Source organism: Paramormyrops kingsleyae, chromosome 14 (genome assembly GCF_048594095.1).
Source record: "Paramormyrops kingsleyae isolate MSU_618 chromosome 14, PKINGS_0.4, whole genome shotgun sequence".
Taxonomy (NCBI): Eukaryota; Metazoa; Chordata; class Actinopteri; order Osteoglossiformes; family Mormyridae; genus Paramormyrops; species Paramormyrops kingsleyae.
In genome coordinates this window covers 7,422,485-7,445,913 of record NC_132810.1, presented here as the reverse complement: position 1 = coordinate 7,445,913, position 23,429 = coordinate 7,422,485, and the positions used below count along the sequence as shown (strand labels likewise).

Below are 23,429 nucleotides of genomic sequence, written 5' to 3'. Positions count from 1 at the left end.
TAGTATGATACTACTTCTGAGTCAATGTTAAAGGGACAGTTCACCCCATAGAACTAAAACATCTTTTTACAGTTATCTATCCAACTAGGTTGCTGCTGGGAGTTGCCTAGTTTTGCAGACGTCGTAATTCTCCGGAATATAATGGGAGTGAATAGCATTCGTTCTGTGGTGATTTAAGCGCCAGAAAAATGCATTTGAAAAATCCAATCCAACAGTAATGCCTCTTACCAGAAATCATGACCAGGTTACTGAAGATAATCCACCACTGACTTTGTAGTGAGTAGTTTAATGTAGGAACTATTTTCTTCTACCGAACTCCACACACCAATCGTATCACTGCACAGAAGATACAAGCACCCCAGCCATATCTTCTGTACAATGATACGATAGGTGTGTGGAGTAATGGAATAATGGATGTTTTGGTGCTATCTTCTTTCCAGTTTCAGGGTGAACTGCCCCTTTAACTGCCAATCAAACAGGTGGTGGCATCTCTCATGTTCTGTGTTAAAATGCCAGCCTGAGTTGGATTGTATAAGTGTAACTGGCTTGCTTTAGGTTGACCAAATATAAATAGTATTCAACATTTTCTTGCATCAGAAATTCAACCTAAACAAACCAGAAGCTGTTGCCTTGGTTTATCAAGGTTTAGAATCTCTTCTCTTAATCCCGCTACGGACCACATTTACAAAACTGGCTGGCTTATATAAAAGGCCCTTGATCGAGTTCCATTTCTTTTGGTCGTGCGAGAGCATTTTGACTTCTGCTAAATATATATTTTTCCTGAAGTACGCTGACAAGTGGTGGAACACAGCTGTCTACTATTATCTAGCACTTTTGAGCAATTAGAAAACGCGACATAATTACGCTGCCACGATGGGGCATGGTCTACCATTGAACAGAAATGACGCATGAGCCTTTCAGTGGCTCGTGCAACAGCCCTGCCGCCTGCCTCCACCGATTCCTGCCTGCCTTCTGCTGCCACTGGCAACCTAATTCTTCATTTCGCATCATTTCCATACCCTTGGCTGTCAGCATTGGGTTAGCTGTCTCAGACAGAGTCACGTTCACAAAGCAAGAGGTTAGGTGTGATCGGTGATCGGGCCAACTGGAGTGGTTAGGTTATGGGTGATTTGGGAAGGATCTCTTCCCCTTTAACAAGTGTGCCAGTGTTCCATGATCTGCAAACTAAAGCCGTGCCCCTGGCAGAATGCCAACTGCATGACCCCCACATACAGCCTTTTAAAGTCCTGTTCTTGGCACACCAACGTCTACCTGGTACCTGGCCAGCTGGTGACGACTGCTAACCATACACTCATCTGTTTGGAGAAGCTTTACTCTACCATCTGTAACCTTTGACCTGACACTCCTGGCAAACAGATCAGACTGGTTGAGCCAATGTTCTGCTGCCTTAGTCAACCCCACCTAACTGTAAATAAAAACATTCACGCCCTCTGTATTAATAAGAAAAGTTAAAATGACATATTTCATGTTGGCATGAAAATTCTGAGCAACCTATCGTGTGTCTGAAATGCCCATTCTACAAGAGAAACTGCAAAACAAATTGTCATCGTAAGGGTGGCTTCAGGCAAGGTTGCCCTGCCTTACATTGTCTGTCTCGCGTATCCATTTCCAGACACTGACTGCTTCGCACTCAGTCAGCTGCCCCTTTCCTTCTCAAAATCCACGGATGTTCAAAAACCCGAGTGTGCATCCAAGGCAGCTCACTGCACTATTCTGAGTTTAGAGCGCTTCATATTCTTCTACCAGCAGGGGGCATTACAGGCAGTGTTGTCATGGTGATTTCAGCACTTGGCTCTAGCTAACTCAGCAGTCGTTCCACCTCCTGCAAAGCTGACTTACTGTTTAAGGAAGAGATGGATACTTTGGGGTTAATCAGGTAGAGGATTAAGTAATTAATATTATCACCAGTGTAAATGAGCCACATTATCTTTTTTTATTGAGCCTGTTGAACATACACCTTGGTAAAAAATTCCCTAAAACAATAAACTACACCTTTCTTTCTGTAAACTAAGACGCACCTCAGTCTGAGTGAGCCTATCATAAGCTGTAACTGTAATTTACTGCTCAGAATCTCCTTCCTGAACATGACTCAAATGGAAAAGCTCAAACTGCATGCTTGTGAGTGGCCGCATATTGGAAACTGACTCGTAGCAACAACAACAACAACGAAAAAACCTCACAAGAATTTTGTGCCAGCTAAGAGAAGTAAGTAACAGGTGGTGAGGGCTGCTGTCTTCTCACATGGCCAGAAGTTAATATTTAATGGATAGTGGGGCGGGGAGTTATGTGCAAGGGAAAACTGACCTCCTTGGCTGCATAAGAGGAACCGGCTGGGCGGCCTTGGATCAGTGAGAATCGCTGGTGCAAGCCGGGTCGCAAGACAGTTGCCGGCTCCTTACAGCCCATGTGCCGAAGTGGCCTGAAACGCCGGCGAGAAAGCGAAGCCCACGTCTGTCGCTCAGAACTGGATCTCTTCATCTGGTGAGTCGAGTCCGTTCCAGTTCAGCCTGTCTGAGGATCCGTACAAACTTGTAGCCCTGGACAACACACGTACATGTGTCTGAGAGGTGTGTGTTTGCGTCGGGAGTGGCCATTGGAGTTATTCAGCTGTACAAATGGGCAATACAAGCTTTGTGCATGTCTCTGGATTCAATGAGTAAATTAAGTACTAGCAGCGGGCAGTAGAGGGGTCCAGGGTGAGCAAGCCCTTGCTCACAAGGACCCGAGTTACACATATAGCTGCCGCTTGGGTGAGACTGGCCCTTTAAGACACTGCCCAAACAAACATTGGTGTCATGGTTCATGTAAGACAAGGCTGATTATGGTCGCAGTGTGTCTGGCTGATGTCTTTTGTGTCACTCAGCAGCTTGGGGGCCTATCTGGACTCATTCTGCCTCCTTCTGCTGCCCCCCCCCCCCCCCAGGAGTATTTGAACAGCAGGGAGCCAAGGGTCCGTATTGTCTTGCAAAGTGCGGCTTATTATCAGAAGCAAACTGAAAGGCATGGGGCAGGGTGCCACCCCATGGTTACCAGAGTGGAAGTGGGCGGTGTTTCCCTTCTCTGGGTCATGAAGGTCTTCCGGCGTTCCAAAGTGGGAGCACCCCCCCCCCCTCCCCCCGCCCTTAAAACGCTATAGTGCTTACGGCACAAATGCAGCACCACACCGAGCAGATGAAACGGAAGGAGTCTGATGTAGAGATGCATCTCCCCATGTCACGCCCTTCTGGAACACACTACAGGAACGGTACCAAATGCCAATCACCCTCAAGATATCTTGGGATTGCAAAGGGGAGTTTCTAGCTATTGAAAAGATCCGGGGTTAACTCAAGTTTGCCTGGGGCTTGACATTTCTTTTTTGAAGGAAGATTGGCATTGGGGCTAAAATACTCGGGACTAGGTTTAAAATACACAGGGCTATATCCCCGAGTGATCGGACCTAATGATGCCCATGCATTTGCATCCACGAGGGCTCATCCAAATAACTGAGAAAATGCGTGCTGCAGGCAACCTGTAGAAGGCAGAATTGTACTTCAGACTAAAAGTATTAGTAGCTGTTTTGGGTGTGAGATTACCACATTCTTTTGGAACAAGCCATAACCTGGTTAATCAATGATTCATGTTTAAGGTACTGTGGCCATATGTTCAGAGGGGGATGCAGCAGCTGGTGATGTTCATATCTAACATGGCTCTGCACGGTAATCTGTGGGCTGCAGTCGAGCTTCTTTCTGCCTCTTTTTCCTCCAGATTAACAGTCACAGCAGGTGAGAAGAGGGCTTTGTGGCTGCCCTCTGTAATTGGGTGGCGGCTGGGTCCCCCCACTCTGTTTACGGAGGAAGCTTCCCTCAGAGCAGCAGCGCCCATGTCAGGACAATAAGCCGTCGCATGACAATGGGCAATTAGCTCCCCGACAATTAGCCTGATTGCGTCTATGAGACATGTGAGCGTCTGTGTGTTACCAAAATAGGATTCAGCCTTTGTATGTCCTCTGGAAATATCAGGAGAGGTTTTTATGGGGAACAGAATGAGTGAAACATGTGTCTTAGGTGATAGTATATTTGGAGAATTTCAGCTGAGAGGTGAAGAAAGAAAGGCGCATGCTTTTTTTGGCATGTTTTTCGTTTTACGGTGGCATTTATAGCTGTTGCCCCAGGTTTTTTGTCCCCTGCCCCCCTCCACCCACAGCTCTCCCAGGAGCCGTGTGCTGTGGGCAGCAGCAGGAAGGTGGGAGATGAGTGATCCAATTAATAACTACGACGACAAAAGGAGGCGGGACTGGAGGGGGGCGGGGTCACATCTAGCATCTGTCATGCCTCCTCACAGAGTAGCTGTGCCTGTTTGAGATGCAAATTGTCCCAGGAGGGCCTTTTGGTCCCATTCTTTGGTGCCGGATAAGACGTGGCTGTCCTGAACACGGCCAGTCACTGCTAAGGCAGCTGCAGTTCACACCCCATGCTGTTTCAATGTCACTGCCATCCCTGAAGGACCCACAAAGGTGAGCGCGATGACACATCGACGTCACGCAGCCAAGAACCTCGGCGGATGGAAATGGAGGAGGTCCAAGTGACAGCCAATTAAGAAATTGACGTGAGAGCTTTGACTTTTGACTAAAGCCTTCAAACTGACAAATGATTAGTGTTACATAAATGTCTGACTGGTCTATTCTTATCAGGAGAAGGAGCCATGACTGTATTTCCCAGAGAACACTTGGGTAGGGCTCAGCATGTGCTTCTGCAGTCAGGTGACAGTATGAGTAGCACATGTCCAAGTTTGCTGAGTTCTCCAGCTGAAAAAGTGCTGCTGTAAACTTGTGTCATTAACCGGAAGGCAGGTGGGCAGGAGCCCCCTCAGGCCTTGGGTGGTGAATGGGTCACAACCTCCATCTCTCAACCCCAGGTCACATGTCAGCTGCAGGGGAGGGAGGACGTGCCAGGTAGAGCCAGGTAACTGATTGCTGTCATAAGGCCCGCCTCTCGTCTCCTACACCTCCTGCGATTGGAGGCTTGCGTTTAACGGACAAGCGCATGTAGATTGTTTGGTCCACCATAAAGACAGCCTATAGGATGCGGGGGGGTTGCGCGGAGAGTACATTTGTGCGCCGTTCTGCGGTGTCCTCTCAGGCTCTCCTCCTCCACGGTTTCCTCCGTCCAGGACCGTTCCTGCCTGCTGGTACCGCTGCACGGACAAGGAGTTGGTCATGGCATTGGGCGTGAGTCATCCCAGACAAAGAGGCTTTGAGCTGGCTTGCGTCTCCTTCTCTCTGCCTGGAGGGAGGAACGCATCAGGCTTTCACCGGGCAAGCGGCAGCCTGCAGTAGGCGCTTGCTTGAGAGCCAGCCCTCCCTCTCTCTCTCTCTCTCTGTGCCTCTCTCTCTCTCTATCTGTGAGCGATGTGTGTATGCAAGTGTGTGCGCGCCGGCGAGCGTGTGTGCGCATGTGTGTGTGCATGCTCTCACTCGCAAACCTCTTCCCAGAGGAGATCTTCTCCTCCTCACCAAACGCTAAGGTAAGGGGGTCTGCGTTCTTCCATTGTTCCGTGCCATCAGACTCCCCGCCCCCCCTTCGCGTACACCGGGGAGCAGGAGATCGTGTTGGGGGAGGGTGGTGATGGTGGTGATGGTGTTGGGGGGGGGGGGGGTTCAGAGGAAAAAAAGAAAGGAGGCAAAGGCTCACTGACAAAGAGCTAAGGGCTAGGTACAGCAGCAGCGCTGGAGGGACACTGGGTACTGGCAAGAGCTGAATGCAGTATGCGGAGAGGCTGGTGAACGGGGAGAAAAGAAGGGAGATGGAGGAGGTTCACCTCTGAAAGGGTGTCACGAGAGAAGCACCTCTGCCCTCCTGTCCTCCGCAAAACCTTTTCCTCCCTCGCTATCCCTTCACCTTTCCTGGGAAGGATGTAAATTCAGAGCCAGGTGAGAGAGTCGGAACCGTGCATGCTATTGTGCAGACTGTCGTCTCACTGTTGTTTGATATAGCTCCCGTGCCTTTCCTGTCATTTTCGTGTTCCCGGCGAGGCGTGCGCCTCTTACCGTCCAACTGCTGCTGTCTTTTGGGTACGATTAAGAGGGCGAGGCACTGTTCAGGTGAAGGATACGTTCCTGAGGGTGACCACGCGCTGTTTTCCCACTGCCTTCTCTCCTGCTCCCATAACATGCCCCCTTAAGGTTGTCCTTACTCGACCGTGCGGGAGGGTGCCTGCAAACCAGCACAGTGGGGTGTCGTCAGGCACAACCGTATAGGGGGCTGGAGTGAGCTGACAATCATTAGGTGATGTGTAACAATGTGGCCGCATTACCGTAATGTCCGTGTCGATGTGGCAGTGCCTCTGGGAGTTGCCGTATGGCACAGCACCGGTTTCCCGATTCCCTGATCTGGGCTTCCCATGCACGGCCATTTACCCCGGCGTTACCGCACTGCTATAGGAGCCTGACTGTCCGCTCTGATGAATTCATGTAGCTATACTGTGTTGCGACTTGAAAAGTTTCTGCAGCAAAGCATCTGAGAAATCGCAGCTGCTGCCTAAAATTCCAATCGTGGTGTAACATGCCTCCGAGTTCAGCAACCGCCCTCCCAGGACAGCGACGACCTCGTCTGAACCCACCTGGCCCCACCTGAACCCATGGCCATAGACGGCCTGCTCGTCAGGGGACAGTGCCGAGTGTGGGAGTGACGCCAAGTGGCCATCACATTCTGGAACCAGCAGAGAATAGGGGGTTTTCAGGATATGGACTGGTGAGCGCCAGAGAGGTTGTGGATGTCAGGGGACGTTAATCCCTTGTAAACATAAACAAGTCGACCTAATTAGTCTGCTCGTTTCGGAAGACAAGCGTGGCCCTTCATGGTCAAATGTACTGAGCTCCCCTATGGGGATTGTGGTTGATGCCATGGCACAGGCACAAACGTCATCCCAAGAGCAGCGATCCCAGCGAGTGGGGTGAAGCAGGCAGGGGAAGTAACAACGGGAAGCGGGCAGATGGGCACACGTGTCTATTCGGATCTGCATGATCCATTTGCCTGTCTCCTGCCAATCCAGCGGTGATTCTTTTATGGCTTATCTGGACGGCGAGGGGGTCGATTTTGGCGGTCTCGTGACAGATACGAGCTTGTGAGTAAGGTCACGACTCACCATCAGGCACCTGCAGCATCTTAATGAGGTGCAGAAAGAAATCGTTTTAAAAATATCATCGCGCCATGTCTATGGGGGGGGTGCGGGTCCGGTGTGAAATCTGCTCCCCCAGGGTGAGGAGGAAGCAAGTGAAATATGGAGGTGAATAATTGGACGATGTGCCAAATTCTGAGAAATCCCTGTCACTCTGGCCCGGGGAGCAGTCAAGGCGTGGAAGGAAGTCGACGCGAGTTTCCGCTTCCATGGGGAAAGGCTACATGGTGAGATTTGCGGGGGAGGCGCACTGCATCAATAAATTAAGCCCCTGAGAAGCCATTTGGCCTGTCTTTTTGGTGTGGGCTGATGATACGTCTTTATCTTGCCAGGCTAAAACTGTCTACGGGATTGGCTTGAGCCAGGAAGATCTTTAATTAAACAGTGTATGGGGAAGAGCTCCCTTTCTGGACTGCCAGGTATATAAAACAGGCTTTCGGATGGATGTGGCTGCAGCCGCCACTTATATTAATTTCATGGGGAAGGACTGGAAATGAGAGTGAGAATTAAACACAAGGCTTTCTTTCAGCAATGTATCAGGACAGCTCAGAACAGGTGACAGAGGCCTTCCAAGTATCCTTAACACGTCTGTTTGCTAGTCAGAGGCTGTATGTCATTGCAATGCTGACAGAACACATCTCCTGTTTTGTTTCCTCTTGGTTATAACCCCCCCCCCCAGTTACATAGTCAGGGGAGGGGAGCCACATACTGCTAGGTCTGCCATCTCCTTTTACCGAATCCGCCTTATTAGGCATGCAGCAAGGGCTCATCCGACCCCGTGGAGCGTCTGAACGTGCCGAGTGAAGGGCAGGGGTCTCCAGGGAACAGAAGGGCGACTCAATTAGTGAGAATGCACAGCGGCTTGGTAAAAAGCAATGGGAGGGACGGCTGGCAGAACCTAACCCCCCCACTCCCCAACGGCACTGCTCTTACCGTCCAAGCCGTCACTGTAAATAAAGAGAGAGTGAGGGGCTGGGTGCCACATCCAGTCGTGCTGATCGCACCGCGAAGAGGCAGCTGACATTACAGAGTATTTCTGCACAACGCCATGTCAAGTGCAGGATTCATTCTGAGAGAAAAGACACATTTCTGGTTATGACAACGCCTGAAATTACCTCTGCCAAACCTATGACCCAGTCTTCAGCAAATTCCCCTCTGGCATTATAAGCTACTCACCTCCAGAAGGTTCGCCAAAGGGCGTAACAAAAGTTGAGCAACATAAGAAGACATTTAGGAGAAATCCTCAAACACCTCGGGTAAACAACAGAGGCTTCAGTGCAGCCACTACTTTCCAGGTGCAGTGTTTCTGAAACACATCGTCAGTCCGCCCTACCTCTAGGCTTTAAAAAAGCAGGCAACAGTAGCTGGAGTTGATTCACATGGCTGCGAAAAATGGCGCGTTAAAATTCAAAGGGGAGCAGAAAACATTACGAACCAGTTTGGTAAGAATGACGCTGTGTTTTTTTTTCGGCTTTTTACAACCAGGGTGTCGCTCCATATCGGTATTGCGTGATTTCTGACCTAGTGGCCTCGCAGTCTTCTCATCATCTTCTGGAGCACAAAAAATCTGTAGTGGCCCTATTTTTTAATTACCAATTATATCTGGGGCATGAGAGGAAGACCAGTGTAGTGCTTAGAAACAGACCACCCATCTCAGCAAGTATAATAATCCTGAGCGCCTGTTGATGCAATCCAGAGAGACAGCCCATTTCCGACATACAGAACCAACTGTGTCCCCAACAGCTCTGCAGGAAGTGGGAGACATAAGATCCACCTGGCTAAGAAGTGTTTCACATTCAGTCTTTTAGTCTATTTCACTTAGATAGTGAATCTGGCTAAAACATGTGACAAACAATCTGGAATCAACATTGTTCACTGAATGGCAGATTTAGTGCATATTTTTAAAATGCATTCTCCTCATTTAAATTGTGAACAAAGTCCCCTACGGCTATTCAAATGCCTTCCCTATAAGAGAACACTCACAATCCTTCCTGAAAGTTGAGTCAACTGTCCATTAGATATTATAGTTTCACCCAAGTCATGCACCTGCAGTAAACATTTATGTACTAAGGAGAACATCCCCAATTTCATGAGTAATCAGCCTTCTCACTCTGCAAAGGGCTCTGTGGTAAACATACAGTAACAGTGCCAAAGTGACAAAGGGGCACGGTGTCCGACATCAAAACCCAGGTCCAGGTCATATCCAGGTTCATACAGTCCTTTTTCTAATACGGGGAAACACAAGTGAGGATCCATTCCTGCCTGTACACCTCCAGAAGCCCTGACGACTGCACAGATGAAGCTGTATAAAAATTGGTTAGCTAGCTAATCCAGTTCCTGTGGTTTTGGTGGTGTCTTACTCCAACCTTTTAAACTGAGGACAAAATTAAACCTTTTCTTTCACTTTTTTTCTTGCCTGAGAACTGGTACCCTGAAAATCCCAGCTCTCATTACTGTTATCCTCTGGCATGCCAAATTAAAACCTGAGTTAGTTTGGTGAAGGGGGGGGGGGCAGGACATCTTTCATATCTACTCATCCTCGCTCTTCTTCCCAAAGCCATAGCTGCAGGTAAGCAGCTTGGGAATGCTTGTTTTCTTTGGGGAAGAAGTGCAGGCCAATCAGGCGAGGCTGGGACATACTTCCCCTTGACTGCTGTACGGCTCCTGTGCAGGATCCAACTTGTTGGAGAACCAGTGAGCTATCAGGCGCCGTGCTTAGTGCAGTGTGATTCACACAGTTATGGACTGACCTGGATTTTCGTGCAAGCACCGTCTCACCTGATTCTGCCATCGACAACGAAAACCAGGAAACAGCCTCCAGGGGCAGAGATTATCTACCTGTCCGAACATGGATAAACGTGTCCATAGCAAAATGTTTTGATTGAGGGAAAAAATTATGTAGGGTGCATGTTTAAATACCCTGTTATTGGTAAAAAAAAAATTGCATTTTGATCAAAATGTCCATCAGAATCCATCATGTTCAGAGGAAGTTGTTCCATTTCTACTAACAAATTTAAAAGCCAGCATTTCTAGTCCCAGAGGAAATGTTATTATATTATTATTTGTCACTCTCTGTCACGACATTTGATGCCCCCCCACGGAGTTCTCTGGACAGTGAGGTACCTGTAGTTCCAACATTCCAGAAACAAGTACTATGAGGATCATTTTACCAAATCAATAGCAAGCTGTCATGAAAGCTTGCAGAATCCTATGAGATCGGGGCTTCTGAATCGATAATAATACCTGCTTCTTTACCCAATCTAGTAAAGCAAACACATATCAGAATTTTAATAAGTGCTGTCTCAGTTAAGACACTGTAGAGCCACTGAAGAATATGTTCTTATGCATTTATAGAACCCATAAATATCAGGCAAGACAGAATTTTAGGTAAGTTCTGAGCAGAAACTAAGGTCTGAGCTTATGAAGAAGAGCAGGGATGTACAGAAAGAGCTGACATATTTACATTTTACATATGTAGCAGACGTCTTTGTCCAAAGCGACATGCAAGTCAGGGGCAAGAGAACTGACTCCAGTGACTCTTCTCATGTAATAATGGGAGTTCCGAGCAACATTAATTTGCTGCCGGAAGGGGGCAAGATGGAGCATAGGTCTTGAGTAGGTTTTTGAAGGGGATGGATGCCTGTCCATTGATGGACCTGTAATCCAACATCAAGGACTGGAACTTGATGTGAGTCTAGGTTGAATAAATATCATGTGGTTGCATTTTGAATCATCCGTAGTGGTCCGATAGCACAAGCTGGTAGACCTTCAAGTGCAAGCCTTCAAATTCTTATAAAGCAAAAAGTTTAATACCCTGTCCCTATTTTGACATTTTTGCATTTAGTTACAGTCCTTGCATCATTGGTGGTAGGTTGACCAGTAGGCATGAAAATCAAACAGGAATACCAAAATCATTCTACTGCTTCCCTAAGTGACACTAAACTAATTTGTCACATAAAACAAATTACTGTGGCGGGTTTCCTCTCTTCTTGGGTAAATACTGATTGGCTTGCTAGTAGAGAAAAGCCCACTGCATCTCTGCAAACCAACATGTGCAAGAACGTGATGATTACCTGGTCACAGATATTGCAAAGACCTGCAACATCACAGAAACTTGAAGGAAAGATGCAAATGCTGAATGACCAATCATCAACTTTAAGATACGAAAGTGGGATTTAGGGGTGGAGCTAGAAATTCTGTGTCCCCTGCTTTAGTTGGCAAATACAGGTCTCACCATATAAATAGAATTTTACCAAGTGGGGGGGCCCTAGTACTGGGCCCCCTGAATCTGTCAGGGTATCCATGCCCTTCTGAAGCCCTTGGTAGGATTGTAAGAGATTATATGGAAAACAAGGAATATGAATATGAATACAGGATGTGCTCTGAACAGGAATTTTCTTTTGAACATGTATTTATTTTGTGTGTGTGGGTGTAAGATCCACTGTTATTTTCACAGAATAACGCGGGGCACCATCGCAACACACGGCTGCCCTTTGAAGTGTTCGTGATGGCTACTGTTTCCATGTGACACTGCGAGATGCAACCTCATAGACTCCAAATCACAGAATAATCAAAACAAATTGCCAGACAGACTTTTGATGTTTTTGTACATACTGCACCCTCCCAGTCTGCAACAGGCTTTGGCGCTTTCATTTTTTGGTTTCACCGTTCTCCCCATCCTGACTGCTGCAAGCCATGCCGCTCTTGTCAGGTCTCGTTAAAATCCTTCTAGCTCAGAGTTATTTACATAGGGATGGCAAAGGAAGATATGGTTATGCAACACCTAGCATATTAGCCATGTGACTGAGTTATTCTTAAACCTTTTAGCTTGCTTCCTCAATACACAACTGTCATGTGTCACCTTTCCTTCTCCTTATAATTAGGAAAAAAATTATCCTGATTTAGCTTTTACTCAGGCTTTCACATCTGCTACATGCCTCTTCCTTGCCATGCATCCATAAGGACAATGCCTGCTGGAGTGTCATCACAAAGGCCGCTCATTTTGCCAGTCGTGACGATCGATGATAGTATGTCAAAGGGCGGAGCCTGACAGTATGACATTCAGCTAGATGAGCAGGGCAGCACAGCCCTGCTTTCACTGCACAATGTGGGCCATATAAAACGCACCATCCTGGAAAGCATATGTTATATAATAACTTCCTGTGCGCCTTTTTCCTTCATATGTTTCTGCAAACCACAATGCTGGCCCCGCCCACCGTATTTGTAACAATGCTGATCATAGCAGCTTTACCTGTGATTTTTGTCCACAGGAATACCAGGAACATGAAACCAAAACCTATGTGCAGATAAATGTCATGGATTAACAGTGAGACACATTTGGGTAACTTGATATGCAAAGTAGGACTTTTCTTTTAAGAGCTGTATGGCAAATACTAAAGACAAAGATGCCTTATCTTTGCAAATATGAAGCCTACAGCACACAGCATGGAGGCCATTAGCTCAAAGTCAGTGAAAAAGCAGACCCTGCAAGCAACCTTCCAGCCATTGTCTTTGACATTGCCAGGGATGATGCTCTTTAAGCCAAACTGGGTGTTTATAAGAGGGCTGTTTGCCCTTCATTAACATATATTGTGGGTCACGGTCAGCAAGTTCTTTGTGTGTCTTTCTGCTGCAAATGCAAGCTGTGTCCTCGTCGGTAAAAGGGTACAGTGAATGAATAAATGAATAAGCCCCAAATGACCAAAGGGCTTCCATTTTGCATGCGCACACGTTCCCTGTCCCTATGCCTCAGAGCAAAACTCATCAGATGCATGAGGCAGTCAGCGGGCTGAACTAAGGGATGACATATTACTGACAACATTTCAACTCTGGGCTTCAATCACTCTTTCAAAACTTTTCATGAGCAGATGGTCTTTGCCTTGGACCCACTTGTGATGGGAGGGTGTTAAATTATGTTCTCCTTAAGAGAATTGCAAATCAGCAGTTGGTTACACTGAACCATGTGACATGCTACAAGAATGCAGAATCACATGACATCAGGCTTACCTGGAAAGTTTGGTTTGTTTTGTACCTGGCCAACCATTGGAATGTACATCTGCGTGGTATGCGAGCAGGAAGCTCAACTTGTGTTAAAGTCAAAGGCTCCTTAAATGCAAAAAAACACCATCGTGTAGTTACGCTAGACGCAATGGACTACTTGAGAAGAGTGAAATCTCCTTTTAACAGGAGGATGTCTTGCTTCCGGCAGGTTCTTGCTCTCTCGGACCTGAGGATGTTCCGAAAGAAGAAAAAGAAGAGACCTGAGATCTCGGCTCCAAAGAATTTCGAGCACCGCGTCCACACGTCATATGACTCCAAGCGGGGCTGCTTTGTGGGCCTACCGCCCCAATGGCAGAGCATCATCGAGAATCTTCGCAGGCCGAAGCCAGTGGTGGATCCTTCCAGGATCACCCCGGTGGAGCTCAAGCCAAAAAAGGTAATGCAGCTGAGTGCCCCTTTCTTACTTTAATATTATGCTCTTGAGTACTGTAGTGGGGCAACAGATGGTTATTAATCTGGTGCTAATAACAGGGTGAACGGTTGTATCCTTGACTATGGTACTTAACATGAACTGTTCAGTAAACCTCCAGCTGTGTACATGTATAGGACAACAGTAATAATAAAAAAAAAACTGGCAGTCTTGGATACCAGTTGGCTTAATTGCGTTTAAAGTCTCATTCTCCAATGGGTCTGGTCCTCATGCAGACAGGAGAGACTTTGTTCCAACCCTGGCCCTGTGGTACTGTAGTGCCATTCTCACTGACAGAAAGCAGTGGGAGGAAACAGTTCTCACCAAGGCAAAATGAGCATCAACGCACGTACAATTGAGGAGGCTGTCAGATGCAAATAAAAATAGAAAACATTTACTTCGTTAGCACGCCACAGCTAGCTACTATAGTTATCAGGAATGTTCCTTTGGAGTATGCTGTATTGTTCAGTAATTTGTCAACAGCTTATATTATAGAGTGGCAGTATGCATTCTGCATAATTTCATTAATCATTTGCTCATATAAAATTCTTTAATAGTAAGTTGTTGGACATTGAAGAGCATTTCAACCTGCCAGGAATCTGCTGGGATTTGAACCAGCAACCACTGGGTTAGGCGTCCACGCTTTTGCCTGCTGGGAGCAGCTAACAAGGCCTGTCTGCGTACTTGTGGGTTATGGGGGGTGGATGTAAGATTTATGAGTCTGTACAGGAAATTAATAACTGTCCATGACAGTTTCCTATGAATGATCAGCTTGGGGAGGAATTGTGCAGGTACAGCAGTGATTCAGCAGTGCTGATAACAGAAACGGGGAAGAAACTGCCCGCTTCAGGTCCTCCCTGTTCATGAGAGCCCCCACTGTGCCCTCCCCTCCCAAGCACCATCTCACAAGCACAGGTGCAGCGCCTTTACCAGGATTCAACATTGGGCCGCAGGCTGAACCATACCGTGAAGGATGCAAGACAGTGCAGCATGTGATCTTGCGCCATCTTCTCCAGTGAATGGCACAAATGTATATTCAAAGTACATAAAGCAGCATCCATGTGGACTTTACTGCATGCCACGCTGTTTCTTTTGCCTGCTGGAGCATGTAAGCTTACTGTGGTTTGTTTAATTACAGCCTAAAATGTGCTTTAATGGCAGCATTTTTTTTAGCCATGGTCTTAAATTTTTTTATCACTGCATCTTCCAGATAATTCGATTCTTTCTCATGACTGTGGTATTTAACCTCTAGGGCTTGCAGCCATGGCAACATATCAGTCCATTCACTGTTTTTCTTCCCACTGTCGGTTATTAGCATAAAAGCTGTACTTTATTTTCTAAGAATCCCACTTTCGCACCATTAAGCATAACTGGCCAACTGCAATGTTATGACAACCTAACATCACAGTAATGACAAACATATTTTTGGTTTCCTGGGTGAAAATGATGCTCCAAAGTTAACACACTAAAGTCGACTTAAAAATACACTTAAAACTTTAAAAAGTCTTATAATTTATTACAATAGTATAATTATGACCTAAAAGGTGATATTGCCTGTGATGCTTTTTATGCTGAGCAACATTCTCTCATGTTTAATTGTACCATCAACATATTTCGTCAGAATATTAAAAACGTGGAACAGTATATGAATATTGTGAATGCAAGGTGGAATTCAGATATACATAATGATTAGTACGACCCTGTAAATTTAGAGCGTTGTGACAGGTTTTTGCTTTCCTTCTTAAAGTACTTTTGTGCCCTAAAGGTTTAAATTCCCTGCTGTTTTATCTCAAAGATCTTCAAGTAATTTAAACCTTTTTCACGCGTACCTGATTCCATGTCAAATTTTATTACAGCCCGATATTGATGGTCTATCCATAAAAATTAAGTGGTGCTAAATAGTCACTAGGTGGCGCTTCAGTACCATTACCCCTGGTACAAATATCTATAAAATAAGGATGTATTTCGTAAATAATATCCAGTATACTTTCCCCAATTGAGCAGTCTACAAGCATAATCAGATATAGAAGAACAAGCAGACGATGCTCATAGTACAGCCGCAGGACTGAATCAACCACGTATTGCTTATATGAAGGTCGATAATAGGTCAATAACGCTGTAGCAAAGGAAGTTGAAATGTTCGTGGCGGAGGTATTATGTTACCAATACGGTCTCAACCCGTTGATGTTCTGGGCTCTGTGTCGCTCCTTCTGGTTTTCTTTACGCACCTTGTGTACTGTGAAACTTTAAGACTTGCGTCGTTTACCTCACCTGAACAGTCAGGAAGGTTCCACACTGAGGATTCAACTGAACTAAAATAAAACCGAGCATGGATTAATATTTATGGGTAGAAAATACGTTTTTTTTCCTTAAATAAAGTCAGTTTTGCGGCATCTGTCCTTGCTTTTTCTCCTTCACATTTAGACGCCGTGAATCACGCGCGCCGGAGGTGACAGGCAAAGCCCGGTTCGCCTCGCGGCATTTTGTCAACTATCGCACGGTTTTATTTCCACACTTTTAAAAATAACTGCTCAGCGAACCGCGGGATTTATAACACTACGACTCATTTGTATAAATTGAGGGAACGGGACGTCCGCACAAAAATAAACAGAATGCTACATAATCATAACTTCGTCTGATTTCACAGAGGGGGCTGAGCTTCAGGAAAATCAGACAGTAACAGCAGTCTGTGGCTGATAAAAGAAACATGTTAAACGCGCTGGTAAACCGGCTGGGCCGACAGATTACTCGCCAGGCAACAAAGCCATGCCGGATAGACAGAAAGGACGAGCCACGTGACGCATCAAATTTTGACGCCTCTGCTCCAGCAGTGTGGTGCATCATGGGAGGCGCGCGACAATCGCGAATGAAAGGGATTATCATGCGTCTGTGCACCCAACTATGGAAAGTTTAATGGCGTCTGTAGATCTGTGCATTGTGAACATGCTCAGCCACAATCATCAGCCCTGCAAGCATCCTTTATGTTATTAAGCTAGCTTTTATAGTCTTACATACAACATTTGTAGTCTGAACATAAGCGGTTTTTGTCTGTTATTTATGGTTGTGCTGAAGTGTCACCCTTAGAAGTCATTTCTGCTTCCTGTGCAAATAAACGCAGAATTCAGTAAGAAAAAAACATACCACTGTACAGCAATCATCTGAGAGGGGGAGCCATCTGGGTTTAGATTTACAGAAGCTTGTTAGCACTTTCATCACTAGCACTAGATTTCTGGAGAAGTCATCACAGGAGAGTAGTATCTGTATTGCAAAAATACCTGAGAAAATTTCTACATTGCTGGTAAAAGACTTCTCTGATGATATCTGCATGTTTACCGCAAACCCCTACAAGTCAGTTAAGGAATGCAATACGGCTTTTTCTTTTCCAGACTATCGTCCGGGGGAGCTTCATAGGGCATGGCGAGTACATCTCTGCGGTCATCTCTGACATGAACCGCCTTTCTGTGACCAGCTCCAACTCCTTGCGGAGAAGCAGCCCCTCGGCCCGGAAGAGGGCGCAATCCCTGGGCCGGTTGGGGGAGGTCAAGGAGGGAGACACGTACCAGTATGAGGACCTGATGCAAGAGGACTCCAACAGTGGTCGCCAGGGCTGGCGTGACAAGATGCGCAATGTGCGCAGCGAGAGCGGGAGTCCCCGTCTGGGCCCGGACCGTAACCCCTTGCAGGCTAACGGAGCCCTGCCCAGGGCCAAGTCCACCCATGAGGTCAGCCTCACCTCCCTGAACAAGTCCCCGTCTCCAGATGGCAGTGGGGAGGCACCTAGCCTGTGGCCTAATCCCAGCAGCCCCACAGGGAGGTTGGTGCCTCTCAGGGACAAGGGCCCAAGGACTGGCCTGATTGCCCAGAGACCAGTGTCCTGCTTTTACAGCCCAGCAACATCAGCCCCACAGCCTCGGGCCAACCTAGGGGGCCTGGCAGACTTCAGCGCCTTTGATAGGCCCCCCTTTCACACGCAGAACAGCCCAGGGAGGCCCTTCTCCTCGTATGACCTCAAGGTAATCACCGCTTCAGCTGCCATTGAGTCACGCATCATAAAGTAATTTAAAAGTGTGTTTGTGGGACTCTCTCAGACTCGGAGGATGATGCTACCGGCAAGCCGGCCCGCTGACCTAAATTTTCTGGGCACAGACTTCTCCGGGCTACTGGGTGTGTGAGCATTAAACCATAAGCAATGTGGGTTACCTTGGATACAGGCCTACAGCAAGTGAATAGTGCAGAGCATCTCTCAGTAATGAACAAGCCAATGACAGTCTGTCAGCACACATTGAGTTTCATAAAAGGAGCTGAATTCATAACGGAACTCAAATGGAATTCACACACCGCTTTCCTACAGCAGGTGCCCCCATAAAATTTAGGAGACTTTCTTGCAGCTCCCTCCCACGTGTTCGTGGCGAATGGTTTTGGAAGGCAGCTGAAAAGCTGAAAATACTGCTTTTATGATGCAGCAAATACAGGATCTCCTGAGTGCTGGCTTCAGCTCAAGGGCACATCCATCCAGAGTTAAGCAGAACACGCAGTCCAAGTTCGCTGCAGTCGTGGCTTTGGGAAACGTTGAGGTGTCATTTGATACATTTGAGGAAAAATGCGGGTCTTCAGCTAGACTGAAGGGGACTAAGGAGTCAGTGAAAAAAAAAGCTCATTATAAATGTGTGATAAGAATGTGAAATGTGAAATGTGTGTGAATCCATGATTTAGGACTTGGGTTTCCCCAAACCAGTGCTTGGGCTTATTGGACAGATCCACATTTTTGTTTTATCTCAGTTCTCAGAACACCTGACCCAAGCAATCAAGAGTTGTAAATGCCTTACAGGGGTGCTGGGAACTGGAATAAAACAAAAACATGGATCCATCCAGTTTGCCCTGAGGACTAGTTTGGGAAACGCTGGTTTAGGAGACAGACTAATCAGATCTGAGCAAGGGTTTACTGACTCAGAGGCTTTCAGTCAAAGGGTATTTTGTAATTTTATTCTGCCTTAAAAATGTCCTTCTGACACTGACCACCCTTAATTAATCCAGGGTACCAGCAGCAGGCACAGGGTGATCTCTTTCCCTCCCCTCTGTCATTGCAGGCAGACTCTATCTTACGGCACCAGCCCAGTTTTCTGCCCAATGGCACCCGGAGCCCACAAGTGGGTGGAACGAGAACCCACCGAGCAGTGCGGCCCTCGTCAAGCTACACTATCGGGCTGTCCCCCAGCATCAATACTGATCCTTCCCTACGCTTGGCCAGCAGCTCTGGGTCCACCCCCATGGGGCAGGACAGCCCATCCCAGCCCCGACCGTCCCCAACAGGCTCCCTGGCCACCAGCCCAACTGGTGCCTGCTCCCCCTCCTTCAGGCCCCCCCAGCACCCCTCCCCCCGGCCACCACCTGACCCCCCCAAGGTGACCCACGACCAGTTCAAGGCTGCACTGCAGATGGTGGTGGATAAGGGGGACCCCCGGTCCTACCTGGAGAACTTTGTGAAGATTGGGGAGGGATCAACCGGGGTGGTTTGCATTGCTCGCGAGAAACACAGCGGCCGGCTGGTGGCAGTCAAGATGATGGATCTTCGGAAGCAGCAGCGGCGAGAGCTTCTCTTCAACGAGGTATCCGACCCTCCTCACTGGCCCCTTTCCTAGTGATGGCGGTGGGGGGGGCGGTTCTCAGGACAGGAGTGCTGTAGATTTTAGACGACACTGCGGTGCAACTGACACCTAGAGGAAAAATCTCTGTGTCCTATGGGCGACAACAATTCATCATGCAATAGAAATCATGTGGTCCCTGCACTTCTTGTAGGTTGTCATCATGAGGGACTACCAGCACAGGAACGTGGTGGAGATGTATAAGAGTGCCCTGGTAGAAGAAGAGCTCTGGGTTATCATGGAGTATCTCCAGGGTGGTGCTTTGACCAACATTGTGTCTGAAACAAGGTAGGATGAAAAGGGACACAAGGCAAGGTCATATGCAAAACACTATGATCTGAGATCCAGAAAGACTACAACACAGACATTTCAGAGTTAGGGTCTGTGGATGGAGTAGATCATTCAGCTTTGATTGTGGGTAGTGATGATTAAATTATTGAGCATGAAATGAATGATGGACCACCCTAACCTTCATTAACTCTTTTGGCACTAGAGGGCAGTGTGGAGCTAATATTACAGAGTAATACAGCATTCAAAGGGATTCAGCAGAAGACTGTTGTGGAACATAAACAATTTTTGTACTATTCTGAATTGTCCTCTTTGAGAAACAGTACAGTTCACTACTTAACTGAACTAATGACATTCTGAAATCGTTATTTGCCATAATAAGTTCCATGTGAATTTATGTGAATGAGCTGGAGGCGGTGCGTGTGATTGGGGCTAACAGACAGACCACCCCCCCCCAGGCTGAGTGAAGAGCAGATCGCCACGGTGTGTGAGGCCGTGCTGCAGGCGCTGGCCTACCTGCACTCCCAGGGTGTCATTCACAGGGACATCAAAAGTGACTCTATCCTCCTCACCCTAGATGGAAGGGTAGGTAAACCAGGTCTCATGCCCCTGTTCGCTCTTAAAGATCAATAGTTCTTGACTTTTTAAGCAGCCTGAATACCGGAGAAGATCTAATTAAAGATAAAGTATAAACGTTACTTATGAGGTTCTCATAAAACCAAGGTAGGACTTTAAAAGTACAATTGAAAGATATAATTGTGCATTTTTGTAATCTGAGAGCTTTGGATTGAGATGGTCCTTAATGTGCTTTTCAGATATCATTTTAATCCCAAACAAAATACGGCCTGTTTGTCAATCCCATACAGGTTAAGCTGTCAGACTTTGGGTTCTGTGCCCAAATCAGCAAGGACATCCCCAAGAGGAAGTCGCTGGTGGGCACGCCATATTGGATGGCACCAGAGGTTATTTCCAAACACCCGTACAGCACAGAGGTAAGCAGTGAGGACACCATGTCAAACCTGTAACTTAAAGCTGAATAAATACTAACAGCACTTTACATAAACTATTTAACCCTGAAGCACGTTCACAAATCAAAAAACGGGAGTTATATTTAAGTCACGTACGCAGGTGGTAAGATGCAGACTCATGTATGGAAAAGCGAAACTTGATTTGGATTTAAAAATGTCTAAGCAGCGTCATGGAAATATAGGCAAATGGGCTAAGTGCTTCATTGGTTATGAGATGCATTTTTGCATAAACACCATCTTTACATTTGGTGTGGCGTTTTTGCCCCGAACAGCTAATGTCCCTCCAAAGCTCTTGTGCTTATGTTAGGGAGAGTGCCTGAAATGAGTGCCTGAAATGAGTGCTGAAATGAGTGCCTGAAATGTTCCCCGTGTTATGCTAGGGGTTGTGTGTCTGAGACTGGGAAAGCCTGGCATCACATTGGCTTTCTAACTGTGCCCTTTTTACACCTTAAAGGGATTCAGGATAGCTCAGATTTTGCAATTTCATAATCTCCTGATAACAGTTAACAGTCTGGGCTTCAGTTGCCCATTTACGGTTTCATGAGTTCATTCAAATACAAGATCCAAGTGGACTCTGAAACTGATTTGACCTGACAACCTTCTGTCCTTCGGCTCAGTTCATTCACTATTACGTTCAATTGATTTGGACTGTGTTTCTGGCAGGTGGACATCTGGTCTCTGGGCATCATGGTGGTGGAGATGGTGGACGGAGAGCCTCCGTACTTCAGCGAGGCCCCAGTGGCAGCTATGAAAAGGCTGAGAGATGAGCCTGCACCAACTGTTAGGAACCTTCACAAGGTGAAACACACACACAGCATACACTATATTTTTTATTTATATACACAGCCTGAAGCCAGACAACACCATGGTCTGAAACAAACATATCAGCCGATGAAGATGGGCCATGTTCTTGCCTTTCTGCAGGTCTCTCCGGTGCTGAAGGATTTCCTGGACCGCATGTTAACTCGAGACCCACTGGAGCGAGCCAGCGCCACGGACCTTCTGGAACATCCCTTCTTACTGCAGAGTGGGTCGCCCCAGTGCCTGGTGCCCTTGGTGGAGCAGTACCGTAAGCGCATGTCCCGGTGTTGACCTGGCCGACCCCCCCCATTGCTTCTACAATCGTCTCTCGTTGCCCCGACTGAGCATCAACACGCGACCTAACCTGCGGGGGAGCGGGGGCGGCGCACAGAAACAGGCGCAACCTGCCGCCAATCCTAGCGGCTCTAGTCTGGACATCCTCCCACCCCCCCGACAGTCTGGGGGGGATGTCAACTCTGCTGCATGGCAGCTGAAGGAAACAGCATGGATCTGGAACGACGAAATGCACTTTATTGATTAGAGTGGTATCTGCATGCTAACATCACTAATTCTCTTAATGCAGCTAAAAAAGAGACGACACAGTACTTACCTGGCATCAACATCTGGTGTCAGTGGGACTCCTCATTTCCCAATAAGGACCTTGTAGTGACACACACAAAGATGGACATGAGAGACTGTAGCGTGCCTAATGCACAGTATTACCAGACGCTGACTTGTTCATCTTTGATGGTCCAGATCACAGTTCCATATAAAATCCTGAACAAAAAGCAACCTGTGTTCAACCTGCAGAGTGACAGGATGGCGGTCAAACCTGCGCTCAGCATAGAGTAGTAAAATCTTCACAGTAGCCAAATAGTGAGATTAAACAGTAGTTAATTTTGATTGGTTGGAGGCACTCAGTGATTCCTTCCTTCATTAATTAACCTTTGGCAATCAGGAGAGGACTGTTTTACATTTAAATGAGGGTTTTTTTATGAGACAATGGAAAGAGGACTTGGTTATTTTCATAATCTATTTTATCTTCTGTAAAAACAGAAACTCGCCTGCTTTTCCAAAAGGTGTCGTGAACCGTTTGTAAGATGTGAAATTGTAAATGTGACCTCCGAACCTCACAGGTTTTTTTTTTTTTTTTAAAATGTTCCACAGTTTACTTCAGATGAAACTTTGAGGGATATTGTGTTCAAAGAGAACCTGGACTTTGGTACTCACAGGGGATGCGGTGAATACAGTGTCAGATACCTCGTTTTGTCACGTATGTGTTCTGAATGTACGTAAACATGCGAAGATCCTCTTTCTGCTTGCCCCCTACGCACCCTTGCTCTGCTGTGATCGAGGAGTCCGCTTTTCTAAAGAGCGCCTTTCGAGCGTTAGTTTGCATAGGTAAAAGCACACGGGCTTGGCATGTGACGCTTGAAGATCTCCACCATCCGAGCATATATCCTACGTTGTGTTTGTATTCGTTGAGGGTTTCGAAACCTTTCTCGTGTTTGTACCAGTATGTATTTCATGAAAGAGAGCAACCACACGCTTTAATTTTGTAATAAATGAACAATAAATATTGCATACCTAATGTTTCGCAGCGAGTAAAGCTTTCTTTAACTAAAAAGTATTTGCGCCGCACTCGGACTTATTCTTTAGTTAAGTCCAGTTTCACGCGCCCTGTGTTTCCCGTGCACGTGACTTAACCGAACTCATTAATTAGGATAATTTTCCTTAATCGCATTGAAATTCATAGAAAACGCATTTAATGAATGGCGATGGGTTGCATTTTTACATAAAATGCGTAAAACAAACCAACCCGATGACTGAATTCATGCATATTGAAATAAAAGTAATAATTATGATCTCTTTCTTTAAATTGGTTGAACGTGTAGTGGATTTAATACAGTTAAATTTAATGTCGCATCAATGTAAGACTTAAACCACACAAGGTTTCCTGTTGCTGTACTTCTACCTTGAACACCTATCAAGATAACTATCAAAACAAGCATACAATTTAAAGAC

The 23,429-nt window shown here is 46.6% G+C and overlaps 1 protein-coding gene and 1 long non-coding RNA gene across 7 annotated transcripts; one reads left to right on the top strand and one right to left on the bottom strand.

Moving 5' to 3' along the window:
* Positions 1-2,381: 2,381 nt before the first annotated feature.
* Positions 2,382-22,995, top strand: LOC111838882 (serine/threonine-protein kinase PAK 6). 6 transcript variants are annotated; one of them, XM_023802305.2, is made up of 10 exons: positions 5,395-5,523; positions 13,385-13,612; positions 14,542-14,753; positions 17,032-17,658; positions 18,733-19,251; positions 19,442-19,575; positions 20,034-20,160; positions 20,442-20,567; positions 21,267-21,401; positions 21,528-22,995. In XM_023802305.2, the coding sequence occupies exons 3-10, from the start codon at positions 14,619-14,621 to the stop codon at positions 21,693-21,695; spliced, it is 1,971 nt and encodes a 656-aa protein (XP_023658073.1). In that variant the 5' UTR covers positions 5,395-5,523; positions 13,385-13,612; positions 14,542-14,618; the 3' UTR covers positions 21,696-22,995. The 6 variants fall into 6 exon arrangements, with proteins under 6 accessions (XP_023658072.1, XP_023658069.1, XP_023658073.1 ...); XM_023802304.2 differs by lacking the exons at positions 5,395-5,523; positions 14,542-14,753 and adding an exon at positions 2,382-2,502; XM_023802301.2 differs by lacking the exons at positions 5,395-5,523; positions 14,542-14,753 and adding an exon at positions 5,125-5,227.
* LOC111838899 (uncharacterized) lies at positions 21,833-23,089 on the bottom strand. Its single transcript, XR_002836988.2, has 3 exons — positions 22,992-23,089; positions 22,015-22,064; positions 21,833-21,914 (listed from the first exon to the last, which is right to left on the bottom strand). It is a non-coding gene; the product is annotated as an uncharacterized lncRNA (long non-coding RNA).
* Between the last annotated feature and the right edge of the window lie 340 nt (positions 23,090-23,429).

What these genes read in the sequence shown, in the direction of transcription:
- LOC111838882 (XM_072699208.1), top strand. Translation starts at nt 5,416, where the DNA reads ATGCAAGTGTGTGCGCGCCGGCGAGCGTGTGTGCGCATGTGTGTGTGC. An exon ending in CCTCCTCACCAAACGCTAAG is followed by an intron (nt 5,524 to 13,384) that starts GTAAGGGGGTCT and finishes TGCTTCCGGCAG; the next exon opens with GTTCTTGCTCTCTCGGACCT. An exon ending in AACATTGTGTCTGAAACAAG is followed by an intron (nt 19,576 to 20,033) that starts GTAGGATGAAAA and finishes ACCCCCCCCCAG; the next exon opens with GCTGAGTGAAGAGCAGATCG.